The sequence below is a fragment of the Corvus moneduloides genome, chromosome 4, assembly GCF_009650955.1.
Source record: "Corvus moneduloides isolate bCorMon1 chromosome 4, bCorMon1.pri, whole genome shotgun sequence".
In the NCBI taxonomy this organism is placed as follows: domain Eukaryota; kingdom Metazoa; phylum Chordata; class Aves; order Passeriformes; family Corvidae; genus Corvus; species Corvus moneduloides.
In genome coordinates, this window is record NC_045479.1 from 13,048,194 (window position 1) to 13,063,947 (window position 15,754).

Consider the following 15,754-nt stretch of genomic DNA (forward strand, 5'->3'; position numbering starts at 1 on the left):
AAAAGGAGATAGTGTTTTAAGAACATACTACCAGAAAAAAAAAATTAAAACCAAAAACCTTCCCACATGGACTCTGGAAAAACTAGGTAACTAATGTGTGCTCAAGGTTTAAAAATCTTAAAAACTTGAAATCAGCAAGTATTAATAAATATCTCTGACTTCAAAGGCTGAGATATATGTGATTGATATTGACTTGAATTAAAATTAAGGTCAGAACTCATTGCATTACCTTACAGGAACTGGAGAGGAAGATAAACTGAATAGAAGAAAGAGCAGATAAAAATAAATGAATGGAGTCAGAAGTAGGTGAAGGTGTGCAGGTGATTAGTTTGGGTATTAAATCTGTCCACCTCCACCATCATAAGCCATTCACGTGTGGCACATGAACTTGGGAGTGTATGATTTGCAGTACAGAAACTCACCACAAGCCAGCCCATAACCATTCTCTACTCAAAAGACTAGAGAAAGCTGTTTATTTAAAATTTGACGTAATCAGCTATTTTTTCATAACAGCTTATAACAAATATTTACATAATTTCCTTTTTTTCCATTTCACATAATCATGATAGAACAGCCCACATTACCTAAGGTCTTCTTTGGAATACACTAGGCCTTTTAAAGTAAAAAACAAGTACTCATGTGACCAAAAGATGATTTCAAAATAAGCCCAGTATAACTAAAATGACCAGTCTGAATGAGTAACACCCCTCTAATCAAAGGCAGTCATGGTGTCACATGTACTGGAACAGGCATTGGAAAAATATTTACACATTTGAAGCTTTCCCAGGACTTGGGATTTCACCTCTAAGGGGACAGAGTTACCCTCATTGTCTCTGCCTCTCTGACCCCTAAATCCTTCATATGATTGAGGCTCTTCTATAAAATCAAGAGGAGTAATTAAGACATCCCTCATCCTACTCTGTAATTAGGCTTTCCACAGCAGTGTGGGCAATCCAAATCTGAACCTTTCAGGCAGTAGATCATGCATATCCCATTTTTTTTTGGTAAACCGTCTCTACAGCTCTCTTATCTTTCATATTCCTCCCCATGTAAGATTATACCACGTTCTTCTAAACAAGAATTCATCAAAGTGAAAACACTGATGTCCAAAATGTGGCTCTCCTCTTGTCAAAGTCCATGGATTTATCCAGCACAGAACCCTAAAATGTGACTGAAAGGAGACATTTCAATTTAGGTGATTTAATAACTGATTAGTACAGTAAACAATTAATCTGTTAACTGTAGATAGGCAGTAAATAACTTCAGTTCAACATTTTTCTTTGTGAAAGGAAGTAAACGCAAAATTAATCAGAGGCCAATATATCAGATGATATTATTCTGGGAGTGTCTATTTAGCAGAGAAAATAAAATGACAAGCCATTAAAATTCACCTCACTTGTAATTGCCAGTGTACCATGGGTATTTTTATTTTTTAGCATAATCCAAAACAAAACTTGACTCTGATAAATACTATGGTAGTTGTAATGTACAATACAAATCCTATTTTCCATAAATAAAGCATGTAAACCAGCTTTAACATGTTAAAGTGGTCTGTATATATATTTTATATAAACCCACATTAACTATGGTTTGGATTTTGTTGGTTTTTTTTTAAACAGCAGCTACTTTTCTATACAATAAACTTAAGACTTTTATTTGGCTTTAACTCATTTGTGGTTGCAATAGAGTCTTCATACAAAGAAACTGAGTTTCTGCAGAGATCTCAAAGCCAATGGGAAATTTAACTCCAAAATTGGCAAAGTATTAATTTAAGCACTTCAATAAAACCCAAAATAAACAGATTCCAAGAGGCACAACTCCAAATGCGATTTAATTACTTATGAGCTTAAAACTGAACACATGCTAAAGTGCTTTCTTTAACTAATATTAACTTGTTTTACAGTAATGATGTTGTAGTTTAAAAACAGAGGAAGAAGTTTTATTAATAGGATTTTACACCTGACCTCCCCAGCATATGTTAAAACCCTTCCTTGCTAAGGACAAAGCCTGTAAAACGCAATCACACAACCACAACACCATGCATTTGGTAACAGAAATGCAAACCACATGAGCAAAACTGACAGAAGTTTTGTTTGGTTTTTTTAAGCCTGAATTACAAATCTTCAAGTCATGCAAAATCATTGATCCCTGAAAACAGTCAGATTATGAAATAAAGATGCACCATTCCTGTAGGACAGGTGTGATGATTAAGAGTAGATTTACAGGGCATGCTCTTTTGTAGCATTCCTCCCACTGAACTTAAATGGCTTTTAAAATCATTGTGGATATGTTCCTATTTTCAGCATATAATCATGAATGTGGGACCTGGAATTAGAGGGAGACACCTTTTAAACTCCACTGTGCTGTAAAATTTGAAAGGTAAGCATTCCTTTGGGATATGGATTTACTGCGGAAGAAAAGCAGGACTGACCAACGGCGTTACTCTTTTTCCATCAGCTCCTTATTTCCTTTCCTGCTGTTCTCATTTCTGCCCCTTTCCTTCCCTGCTGAACTGATTTCTTCCAGTTGCTTCCTTGCAGAGTTCACTTTCTCTAAGAGCAGGAATATGTGTTCCGTAAACTCCCGCACAGCTCCACAGCCACCTCTGCTCTTACAGATGTACCCAGCAGCCTTCTGAGCAGCTGCACAGGCATCAGCAGGCACACCACTCATGCCTGCCTGCTTCAGGCACTCCACGTCAGACTCCTCATTTCCTACGGAGGAAGATGACAGACAAGGCAAAAGATCACAGAGGGGAAAGAATCAGTACTTTTCTCAGTGTTTTTCTATGTACGCATCAATCTGATTTTTGAAATTTGGGGGTTTTTATCACAATCGTCATCTCAGCAGCTCAAAAGCCCTTTGCACATGCAAGTCAGTTGTTGGAAAATCATGGTGATCCATGTAAATGGTGATCACACTTCACAATCTTCAGGCAAGAGAAGAGTACTTTTAAGAGCAGTAAAATGATGTGAGCAGCTGAATAAGCATTGGCAGGACCCCACACTTAACCTGACACTGAAATACAGCTCAGCACAGAACCACATGGCTTTCAGCTCTGATTCTGTCCATTTGTGATTACCATTTCAGAACATAATCTATACAATATCCCTCTGAAACAAACTAGAATCAGTTCAAAATTGTCAGCTCTAAGTGTATGCTTATCAACATTTTGTTATCAAAATGTTTCCTAAAAGCAAAAGCTTTCCTATATCCCACTGGAAAAACAGTGAAGACTTCCCTTACCAAATGAAACACTGATTCATCATTTAGATTGTACCCTATCAAACCTTAAAGTACCTGCTTTTGGTGATTGTGTGCTGCAATTTGCACAGCAATCCCATTAAATTCAGTGTATTTACAAAGAGAAAAGCTGTTTGAAGCTCAGCAGCACTACGAAATTTCTCTTTGTCTACACTATTTAAATCTACCAAAATAAAAGATAGACCAATATAAAATATACCAAAAGAAAAGGAACTGACCTAAGTAAGCCACCTCTTTCCAGCTCAAACTCATGTCTTCCTGCCAGTCCTTCAGAACCTGTAGTTTATTTGTTGCATTAACTTTTGCTACACATCCCAGTTGCATAGCTGACAGTGTTTTTGAACAATCTCTGTCAGAGATGAGTCGAACCTATTGAAATAAAATTAGAGTAAGTTCTACATCCAAAGAAATACAACATTACTATTGCAAAAAAAGTAGTTTTGCTAATAGAAGCTCTCCCAGGCATCAGAAAAGCATTGAATAATTGGTTTTCACAACTCAGAGCAGAAGCAATTAGCATCCAAAACCACAGACAGTCTTGAGGTTCCTTTAGGAAAGTGAAATACCTTTCTGCAGCGCTCCCTGATGCTCAAAACAAAATTAACATTTGTCTTTTTAAATACAACATATACAAATAAAATACTAAATATCACAGTATGGTGGTGTGGTGACTATCTAGTGCAGTATCATCTAATTAAGTCGTGGTATGGAATGAGAGAATTCCCAAGAAAGATTTCCGTAGTATTTGTAGAACATGAAGTTTTTAACTTGGCCCCTCTACTTAATAACATAATTTTATTTACAGCAGCATTTCATAGCATCAAACCAACTCTAAACAGACTGAAGCAGCACAGCACATTTATCTCTGGAAGTTCATTCCAAATTTGAAGTTTCAGGAATGATGTACAAGGTAAGCTAAAACCAGAAGATAATTGCAGCAGGGTTTTTAGAAATCTCAGATGCAACTTCTTCAGGTTTTCTGTCCAAGATGTAGACAAGCTTATCTTCCCTAATTGCTTTTAAATGCCACCAAATGCTCGGCACTGATTTTAAGTACAGAATGAAGAGAAGTGGAGCACAAGGTAGGACTGTATCAGCAACATACACTAGAAATGAATGAAGTGCAGCACAAAGACCTAGGGGTTTTTAATGAAACATTCCAAGTCAAAGAAGGTATGGAAATGAGCTCCCACAGGCAACAAAACAATGACTACAAGCTTCCCACCCCTTGGGCTTCACAGAAAATGAAGCTGAGGGACTGCTGAAAACCCATCTACTCCATTTCACAGGAGTAGGCTCTGGGGTGACCCAAGTGCAGCCTTTCAGTGCCTGAAGGGAGCCCACAGCAAAGACAGAGACAAGGGCCTGGAGTGACAGGACAAGGGGGAATGGCTTCACACTGACAGAGAGCAGGTTTAGACTGGATATCAGGAAGAAATTGTTCCCTGTGAGGGTGGTGGGGCCCTGGCACAGGTTGCCCAGAGAAGCTGTGCCTGCCCCTGGATCCCTGGAAGTATTCCAGGCCAGTTTGGATGGGGCTCTGAGCAAGCTGGGATAGTGGAAGGTGTCCCTGCTCTGGCAGGGGGTTGGAACAAGATGATTTTTAAGGTCCAACCCAGGCCATTCTATGGTTCTGTGAAATGGAGAAAGATGCTGTAACTACTGTGATTGAGAACTTTCTCAACTTCTCAACTCTTAACTTCCTCTAAGAGTTCTGAGGATAACATTTGTCCCCACCAATATATTATGCTGCTTGATCACAAGTACTGCGAAGAAACTTCAACTTCTATGCTGCCAGAATACAATTTTTTAGAATCTTTTAATGTGCAGGTTACATGAGACATGAAGGCTCACACTTCAGAACAGCACTTACCTGGATTCCTCTTTTCTTCAGCAGATCAATGCCAACAATATCTCTGTAATCATAGGAGACCATTTCCTTGTGATCTTCTGTCACATAAATGCGACCATTGGTCAGGCATCCATCAATACTGCAAACCAAGAGCTTCACCTCTTTTAGTGGCTCTTTGCCAAAATAGCCAAAGCTAGACAAAGAGATTATCTTTTTAGGATGCAAGTTTTTGCACACTTCAAAACCCCAAATATTTCCCATACAGCTGTAATCTTCAGACAGAAGAAACAGCTTTGAAATTCTTCTTTTCTAATGTTTTTTCTCATCACCATCACTCTCCAACTGTATTTTCCCTCTTCAAAGAAACAAACAGAACAATCCAAAGGACAGCTCAGTTATGTTATCCATTTAACAACTAGGATGACAAAGGCACAGAAATTATACTCCATTCCCACCCATTATTTCCTTAGAGTAGCTGCAAAGAAAAGGCAGCTGCTGAGATGGAATCAGCTCAGGCCCTCTACACAAACACTCCCATTCCTGTGGATCAGTTACTGTGGTGTGGAGCACGGTGATCTGGGGCACCTCAGCTGGGAAAGCCAGAGATGATGCTAACACATTACTCTGGTATAGTGGGGCTCACACTTTTCATCAAGCTGAACTTTAAAGAAAACACCAAACTACCAAAACCCTGCCATATAACAAAGGTAATTCAGGTGATTTCAACAGAGATAGGAAAAAATGATGGGCAGAAATAAAGCTGCCCAATTATCTTTGATCTCCATTGCTTCCATTCCATACATTATGAATTCACATGACCACACTTTGAAACAAGCAACATCAAAGAAATAAGGGAATAAAAAGTACTTTTACCTCAACACTCTCTGCTCTGCAATAGGCCAATCAATGTCTATATCAATATCCACACTGTGTTCTGCACGCATTTCATAGTAGGCCATTTTACCACCCTGAAGGAAAACAAACCATTGAAATTTTCTGCTTGGGTCAACCCAAACACAAAACTCTACAATTTAGCACCATGCAATGAAAGCCAGGTGTCTGGTTACACAGTGGCCACCATGGCTTATATAAAAGTGAACCATCAATTATGTTTTTGCCGGTGACACAGAACCATTTGAAGGAACCTTCAGGTTAATAACTATTTCCACTTTACAATTAGAGAAAGTGTGCAAGATGTTATAGCAATTACATCACACTAATTTCACTAAATCTTCTAATCAGCAAAATAGTAATACCTTCAGCATTTGCTAAGGAAGGCTATGATTATTATTTGCTTACTGTTACTTAATCACCAATGGAAAAATATCCACCACACCTCAGTGTTGTTCTGCATCACTACACTGGGATGTAAACATCAGGAAACGGAAAAAGACTTTTAAAGTTACCGTACAAAATTGGCATAAGATTAAACTGGCTGAAAATACAAATTTACAGATTATGACAAGGCTCTGACACTGCATGAAGCTCAGTTTCACACCCTTAGTGGCATTAATGTGAATTCTAAGATACACCAGTGAAATGCAAAACTCAACTCAGTATTGTATTGGCTTAGGGTTATAGCTATATAATACATTTATTTGCATAAATTTATTTGCTATGGAGGATGATGTTACTGGAACTGCTCTAGCTATAACTAGCCCTGCTAAATTACAAATAATTAGCAAACTGTTCTGAGGTCAAAGTGCTGTTATTTCACACTGATTGTAGTAGGAATCAAAATAGAATATTGAATTCAGAACCTTCTACAGCAAGAGTAGAAGATGTATTATTCTGAAGAGCACGAAAAACCAGAAGTACTAACCTGCAAGTAGCCTTTCTCAATCAGATGTCTCTTGGCAAAATAAAATGAGCCATTTTCATAGAGCTCCCCAGGCCAGTCTTGCCTCCGGTACCGCTTTGCTGGATTCAGGTTTTGGGGTTCTGTCATCTTGTTTTCTGTTAACAGAGGGAAAAAAAAGATAAAATAAGCTTTACAGAATTCCTGCTCAGAGTCACTCAACTTCCTAAATAATTTCTGTTCAAAAATTAAGGGAGTAATTCAGTCACCAACTTCTCTCATTATTGCCTCTTGTTGCTCAACTTTATAAAAAACCCCAGACTGGTTTGGGTTGGAAGGGACCTTAAAGATGATCCAGTTCCAACCTCTTGCCACAGGCAGGGACACCTTCCACTATCCCAGGCTGGTCAGAGCTCCATCCAATCTGGCCTGGAACACTTCCAGGGATGCAGAATCCACAGCTTCTCTGGGGAATCACTGAATTGCTTCTCTCTCTTGGAACTGTGGATAAACTGCAGGACTACTCTGTATAGCAGAGGAAAAGGGAATTTTTCATTGCAACTTTGGAAAAAAAACCCCCCAAAAAATCAACAACAAAAATCCAAGAGGTTATTGGCTCTAAAACTGGTTACTACAAGGAATAGGAGGGACATTCTTGCAGACTGTCCTTGCCAATGTGAAAGAAATACTATTCCTGTACTCCATCTCCTAGTGCACACAGGAATGCCTGAATGCACTCTGATACCTGAAAGGACCGGCCTGAAATCTGCAAGGTGAAAAAAGAGCATATGTGAATAATTTTTGCCTGTGAAAACATCTTGGCACTTCCCCAAAATACATCCTATTTAAGGATATTAACTCTTCATATATGGTTTAATCAGTGTCCACAAATAAACAAAGAGCTGTCTGCACAAATACCATCCCAAAAGATCCCATATTACTACCAATGACAGTTGTACATGCAGCAGAAACCAAACCAGGGACCAGAGGCTTTTGTCCTTAAGCCCCTTCAACCCAGATGCACAAAGCAGCCAAAATTCACCAGGTCTCATGACCGAGTAACCACAAGAAAGTTAGACGGCATTCTCAAATACCCAAAACGTCCTGAGGCTTTGGTAGATATAAACACACCTTGTGTTTCATAACCAACTAAAGCTTTGTGCTCACTGAAGTGAACATTTCCAGTCAGAGAGAGACCTTTCTCTTTCAGGATCTATCAGTATTAAACCTTAATGCAGAAGGAGCACCAGATCTACACAGTAAAAAAAACCCCATGAAATTCTTCTAATTTAATCAGTTTTCTGAAGCTGTATGGAAAAATAAAAAGAAGAAAATCCATTGTACAATGCTGCTGTGAATTTCCCCTGAAACACCACACTCCTGAAAGGCCATTTGCATTTATCCTTAAGCTGCTCATGTTGGCACAATGTTCTCCTCAGTCCTTGCAGCTGAATGATTCCTTATCTCTCACCACATTAAAAACTTTTGGATGTCATTTTATGCTGGAGAATTACTTGCTCGTTTAGGTAGGCCTCAAGGCTTTCTTATTTAACAATCTGCCTATGGCACCAATAACTTCAGGAAGCCACATGACACATCCACGTGAGATTTTTTCTTTCACGTTTGTCCCTTCCAGCATCTCAAGATGTGCATGTGGCTTCCTAAACTGCAATCCACAGAATCCTGAAATTGCCACCCATGCTTTTGATATCCCTCTTATACTGCACAAATAGTGTCATTTATTTCTCCTCTTATGAGGAACAACGACAATGTTCAAGTGTTTATTCCAAACAAAGGCTTAACTTTTATTCCAACTTATCTCTCGGATCAAGCCTCATTTATTACATGTGCTCTTTTACAGCATGATGCTTTCTAAACTCACCTAAAATTCATCTGAAGCAGTTACTGCAATGTCTGAGTAACTTTCATTAAAAAAAAAACCCAACAAAACCCCACTGTGACAGTACCTGAAATAATAATTTTTAAAAAAAGAAGAAAACATTTTTGCTTTAACCACAGAAACAAAACCAATATACATAATGTGTGGAATAGTTCTTTGTACAAGGACAAAAGGTGCTTTATAGCTAAACCAAGGTAGAATCTTTATTTGTAAAATTACAGTCTCTGGTCATCTTGGCCACTGTAGCTGAGAGGCGTATTTTCTCTGGGAAAAACCAGTCATATTCTTCTGGATGAGCTAACCAACACGAGTTCAGCCCTCATGACTCACAGGCAGTCTGCAGTGTGACATAAGTCAGCAGACAAATTATCAGGACGAAACAAAGCCTAAGTCCCCAGGCCAAGAGGTTGTCACCCCATCCTCACCAAGATTTTACCTCACACTGTTGGTCATTTGTTAGCTACTGCATAGCAAGAACAAACAATTTTCTAGTTAGGACCTCAGTGTCATGACTGAATATGCATGAATACCCATTAGAAAGAAGTTAAAATGTCAAGTTTTTTGGAGCTGTATTTTCAGCCTAGACAAGTTAAAATATTTTAATTTCTACAAAACAGTTACAGAAGGGCTGAGCAATGCTTGGTATTATCAAGACAGCTGTGCTTGGCAGGAATTTCTAAGCCATCTCACACCTCTCAGAGAACTCAGTCCATGCCTCAGACATCACTTCCTCAAATACCAAGGGTAGGAAAAGCAAGCATTTGAAAAAAATAAAAAGTTAAGTACAACTGTAACCAGAAACACCTAAATATTACCTCCTTTCTTTACCTCACTCCATCTGAATTGATGCCGCCTCACAACAGAGAAGACAGAATCAAACCCCTCCTTCTGGATCAGATCTGCCACTTTTATAAGGTCACTGGGATGTAAACAGGGAGATGTTGCTTGAATATTTCCTACAATATCAACCTCTAAAGAAAAACCAAGAGACATTTATGAAACAATTCATATTTTCAGTAACACAACAGCAAAGTGTGGTATGAGTAGGTACCACACACCAAAAAATAAAAAACCCAAAAAAGGAGAATCTTTCTAGCTTTTATTTACTCAATGCTTTACTTATTTTTCTAAATACTAAGAGCATCATCCCTCTGGGGCTACAATATAAAAGCTCAGCATACTTCACCCCTGATTTACCATGATGATGATTGAGAAACTCTATGATGGCTTCTAGAGAAGTTGAGGAGTCTTGAGAGACTTCAGGGCTCCTGCGATGGACCTGAGCCCCAAACTGCTTTGCAACCTTCTCGATCTCATCATGGTCTGTGGAAACCCATATGCTGTTGGCAAACAGTGACAGAAATTAATATAAAGAATAAATCCCATCATTGTTGACTTGCCTGTTGTAATTTAACCTGAGTAAAACCCCAGCTTATTTATGTATGTATTACACCTTGCAATGAAAGCAACTAGTTCTTGTATTTGTGTTAATAAAACTACCCCAGTCAGTCCAACAAGCAGCTTGGAACAATGGAGATAAAACATGGACATTCACTAAAATCTGAATCTTAAATTGCATTCCATACTGGAAGCTTAAGCAACATAAAATTTGAAAGTGTTCTCAGAAAAAGCCAGTGTCAGCACACAGAATTTGTCAGGCACGTTAACAGGTCAATGAACAGTGAATGGGTTGGATGCGGCATTCAGAATCATGTAAGAGCTTAGTTTACAACAAGTAAAACTGCCACGAAGTTTAAAGATTAGCTTATGCTGCAAGTGTGTTAAAATGTGTTAATTGGGCTCCATACAATCCCAGAGAAGGAGCTGTTCAAGTTCCTTATGTTTAGCACAGAAAACTTCCTGTACTGGTAAAGCAAGATTGTGATCGTTCAGGGAAAACAAACATTTACAAAAGGAAGGGCTAATTCTGAGCATCATGTGATGACAAACACTGAGCAACTGTGAAGCCACTGCTGGCATCGTTGTGACAAAAAAGCATGTGAGGTGTAAAAACAAAAGCTATGAAAAGTCACCCTTCCTCTCTCAGCAATGCACTGTCCACAGCAAATGGTGCTGCAGTTACATTTCTTCCCCCAAAGACACCGTGGGCTCATCAGAAGTAAAATATGTGTGACAGTGACAGCAATGTCAAGTCACACCCACGAGAACAAACACACAAGAGGTGTTTTCTATAAACTGCTTTGGGATGGTGAACTTAAATACACACTCCCCATTCAGCTAACAGAGTTTTGTTGTGTAACGGGTACCCTGCACACCTTTCCAAAGGTGACCAGGCACCTGCCATGCCTCAAAGTCAGCTTGTACAACCCTGACTGGCTTCCTGTTGCGAAAATTCAGATGCCAAACAGAAGCCACAGCAGGCCATTAAGCAATACAGATTCACCATCATTAAGAAATTATCAGTGACCTCAGTCAGAAGTGTTCTTGTCTGCTACTTTATTAAAAATAAAACAGAATGCTGCATCCTCTACTTTTCAGATACAGCAAGAAAGGTTTTCCAGGCTAGATAACGATACAGCAGCTATGAGATACAGACTGCTCTGCATCTAGCTGGGCTGCATTTCCACTTGACTTGCTCTGAGCATTATGCAGCAGGTTTGCACTGGGAACCTGCCCCTAAGTGTGCTACACACGAAGCACATCCTAACCATGGTTTTAACTATCAGCAAATGTGTAGAAAATCCTCAGTCTTGCTCCTGCAGAAAAATCTGTAATGCCCATATTCTCAACACCAACAACACCCTTGCTTCTATCTAGCTCTAATTATTGCTACAGAAGTTTCAGGCACTTGCCCACAAACTGAGCTTCTCTTCTGAGTCACATGAGCACACAAGATTATTTCCTTCCACTTGACATTTGAGTGAGAATGCTTCTGATATGCTGTGTCCAGCTGTGGGCTCCCTGATACCAGATAGGAAAATGGCAGCAAGCCCAGCAGGAGCCAGCACGATGACTGGGCCTGGGAGCAGACATATGCCAGGAGATGCTGAAAGAGACATCTCAGCAAGGAGGCGACTTCACTGCTGTCTTCTGTGCTGGGCAGGTAGAGAGAAAACAAGGAAGCTTTTTCTGGGTGAATGCAGTAAAAGCAACAGAAGGGCTGTGGGGTCTCCATCCTCAGAGATCCCAAACTCAGTGCGCACAGTCCTGAGCAGCAAGATGGCCACGAACCAAAGCCATCCTGTGCTTCAGCAGATCATCGCCAGCCTGGCAGTTCCATTTAATGCAGATGTCTTAATAAAGTAAAACCATCAATGTTTGCTGGTAAACATCACCAGCTAGTGGCCACCCAACCACGCATCAGAACAACTTTAATGTCAAACTACTGTGTTAAAAGACTTTGATTCCTTCATTCCTCTGCTGCTCACCCTCAGCAGGAAGGGACAGCTGAGTTCTTGACAGGGTGCTTGCCTTGCCTGACCCTTAACCTGGTGCCACAGTAACTGCACCCCTTTGTCTTAAGTGAGGATCTCCTCCAACACTCATTGGCAGAGTCACAGCATGGGTCAGGCTGGCAGGGACCACAGCGGGTCATCTGGTCCCACCTCCCTGCTCCAGCAGGGTCACCTGGAGCAGGTTGCACAGGATTCCATCCAGGCAGCTTTTGAGTATCTCCACCGAGGGAGACTCCACACCCTCTCATGGCAGCCTATTCCAGTAAAGAAGTTCTTCCTCATGTCCAGGTGGAACTTCCCGGGCATCAGTTCTGCCCCGTTCCTGACGTTTCCCCTGTCCCACTGCTGGGCTCCCCGGAGCAGAGCCTGGTCCCTGCTCTGAGCCCTCCCTGCAGACGCTGACAGACACCTCTAAAACCCTCTGGACGAAGCGGCGGCTTCCCCCAGCCCCTCCCTACGCCGGGGTCCCCCGGCACCTCCGTCCCGAACCAGAACCCCCCGGCACCCCCATCCCCAAACAGGACCCTCCAGAAGAAGGGGAGGCGGAGGGGGATGCAGCGCGTGCGCACCTGTGGAAAACGCCGGCGTCGATGGCGGCGCGCAGCACCCAGCCGATAAGCGGCACCCCCGCCAGCAGCTTGATGTTCTTCAGCGGGATCCCCTTGCTGCCGCCCCGCGCCAGCACCAATGCGGCCAGGTGGGGCTGCGGCCGCCCCTCGCCCGCATCCATGGCCGTGTCCGTGTCCGTGTCCCTGTTCCTGTCCTGCTCCTCTCTCGCCGCGCCCTGCCACGCACACGGACCGCCCCGCGGGGGCATGCCGGGAAATGTAGTCCTGCGCTGCCGCGCATGCGTGTTGGGAGCGCGTCGGAGAGACGCCGGGGGACACCGAGGGACCCGCGGTTTGGGGGGCTTGAGGGGGGTTTCGGGGCATCGTCTGCCCTTTGGTGAGGAGAGGGTGCTCCTTGGGCACAAGGTGCCCCGCAAAGCCCTGTCTGCCTGCTTTCACGGCTGGCCGGATGGCCGGACCTCAGCGGTGTGTATCTCTTTAGTCTAGAGAAGACTGAGAGGGAATCTCATTAATGCATGTAAATATCTCAAAGGGTGCCAAGAGGATGGTGCCAGGCTCTTTCCAGTGACAGGACGAGGAGCAATGGCCATAAACTAAACACAAGGAGCACTGCATGAGGAAGAACTTCTGTACACGGAGGGTGGCAGAGCCGTGGAGCAGCTGCCCAGGGAAGTTGTGGAGTATCCCTCTCCACATTCCAACCCCACCTGGACATGCTCCTGTGTCACCTGCTCCAGGTGACCCTGCCTGGGCAGAGGGTTGGACCGGCTGATCTCCAGAGGTCACCCTGACGATTCTGTGGTTCTGCAGTTCTTTGTGGACGTTAGCAGGACGTGGCTGCCATCCCTGTGGGCGCCCGGGACGTGGCTCTAAGGGCGGTGGGCTCATCCCGCGGAGCCCCGGCAGCCGAGCGCGCTGCCCAAGCACCGCGACTGACAATTCCGGAGGTTTCTGTCGTCCCCAGATTCCAGGGGTTTCTCCAGCGTCATTCTCCTGAGCGTCTCCCTCCTGAGCAGCCCCGGCAGAGGGCAGAGCAGCCACACGGAGTCTCGTGGTGAGAAGGGGAGCTGGAAAGCACTCCTCGCTTCTCCTTTCCCCTTCCTAAAAATGTACTAAAGCAAAAGAACATAAGATGTTGCCATTCCAACTGTCTTGCAGAAATCTAATGGGAAAAATCAAGTAATCCACTGCTGACATAAGTCTGCACGGGAATTTGGGGTTTAATATGGTTTAGAAAATGGAGAGTAGAGGCTGTTGAAGAAATCACGGAGTTACTCCTGGAGGGTCTCAGTCCTGTGTCAGTGTGTAGTGAAAACGGACCACATGTGGGTCACCGATGTGCTCTGGTTATTCAAGATGTGTTGTGGAACAGAAGGACCTTATCTATCACTGCTAAGCGGAACATTCCCACTTACATTCATCTGTGGACAGACATCTAAGAAAAATAATCATATTGGGGCTTTGTTTTACTTTCTGAGGTATTCCAAGACACCCAGCAGAGATAGAGAGCTTGCTCTTCTATTCTGCAGATCAAGGCAGCTCCTTTCAGGGCTTTATTTTTTAATAAGATGAAATTAGTAGCCATAAGGTTCTGAGGAGTGTGATTCCTGCAGGTTACTTTCCATGTGTTTATTTTATTTTTTTTTTTTTTTTAACTCTAGGATTTTAAGCCTTTGCCAGAGCCAAGCTCCCACATGTTTAGCACTGTACTTCTGTCAGAGTTTTCTGTGCCCACAACAGACCAAGTTCATTAAGGTTGGAAAAAACCTCCAAGATCAAGTCCAAACTTTGACTGAACACCACCACATCAATGAGACCATGGCACTAAGTGCCACATCTAATGGTTTCTTGACTCCACCACCTCCCTGGACAGCCCATTCCAATGCTTGACCACAGTGAGGAAATTAAAACCGCCTGTAATTTGGTTCACCACATGGTGAAAATTTTATGATTTATCAATAATAATACTTCAGCTAGGTAATACGGTTCAGTACCCTTCTCACAGTCTAGCAGTATCCAAAGCAGAGAGCTGAGTCTGGGTTCAACTTTCAGTTACAGAGAAAAGAAATGACATTAGGACATCTGGCACACATCATAGATGCCATGCTAGATGGGGTTCAGCTAATAAGAATTTTTTTACAGGTCTGTGAATAATTAAAACTGATTTAATTTTTTTTTTCTCTTCATATCAAAAGCAAATCTTTCACTCACAGGGCTGAAACGGTCCTCGCACAAGCATCTTAAATACTTCTGTTCTTTTTCACAGACTTGTATGTAACCCAGTCCTAAAGACTATCAGTAATGTTAACTGGATAACCTGTCCAGGCAATGTAGAGATTTGTATGATAGCAAAGATTTTCCTAATCTTTACTAAATCTTCTTTTCTGTAATATGAGTCCATTCATTCCTGTCTTATCTGAAACAGATCTGGAGATTAGATTATTTCTTCAGCAGGCATGTGCCTATTTGAAAACAGGCCCCATCTCAGCTCAGACTTTTCCTTTTCAGGATCAGACCCGTGAGTTCAGTCTTTCTCCTGGTTCAGATCTTCCAGACTTCCCATCATCACCATTATTCTCCTCTGGGCTGCTTATAATGTAGTGCTCAGAATTAAACAGGATATTGCAAGGGAGTGAAGCAGAAGGATTACTGCTTCACATACCTCATTTATACAACTCTATAATTTACCTTTTCTTGTGCAATATTGACATAATTCAGCCAGTGGCTTGCTTTGACCTAAGGTTTGTTTCTGCAAGAGCTGGGGTATAGCCAGATGCTTCCAAACCTCTGCCTTTGCCTCTGGCTCTGTGTGTGCCCCAAGGCAGTTTCCTGCAGTCATTCCTACAGCAACCAGACCTGTCCCCACATTAAAATAATTTCATGAAAACCCCATTCCTGTAGTTTATTTATGTGAAATCTATTGATAGTTTCACTGAGCTTATGATATAGGGCATC

The 15,754-nt window shown here is 42.0% G+C and overlaps 1 protein-coding gene across 3 annotated transcripts; it reads right to left on the minus strand.

The window, feature by feature from the left end:
• Positions 1–436: 436 nt before the first annotated feature.
• On the minus strand, positions 437–13,029 carry CMAS (cytidine monophosphate N-acetylneuraminic acid synthetase). 3 transcript variants are annotated; one of them, XM_032107003.1, is made up of 9 exons: positions 12,800–13,029; positions 10,012–10,154; positions 9,630–9,785; positions 6,939–7,072; positions 5,990–6,084; positions 5,138–5,309; positions 3,483–3,633; positions 2,432–2,714; positions 437–1,171 (listed from the first exon to the last, which is right to left on the minus strand). In XM_032107003.1, the coding sequence occupies exons 1-8, from the start codon at positions 12,958–12,960 to the stop codon at positions 2,440–2,442; spliced, it is 1,287 nt and encodes a 428-aa protein (XP_031962894.1). In that variant the 5' UTR covers positions 12,961–13,029; the 3' UTR covers positions 437–1,171; positions 2,432–2,439. The 3 variants fall into 3 exon arrangements, with proteins under 3 accessions (XP_031962894.1, XP_031962893.1, XP_031962892.1); XM_032107002.1 differs by having other exon boundaries at positions 437–2,325; XM_032107001.1 differs by having other exon boundaries at positions 437–2,714.
• Between the last annotated feature and the right edge of the window lie 2,725 nt (positions 13,030–15,754).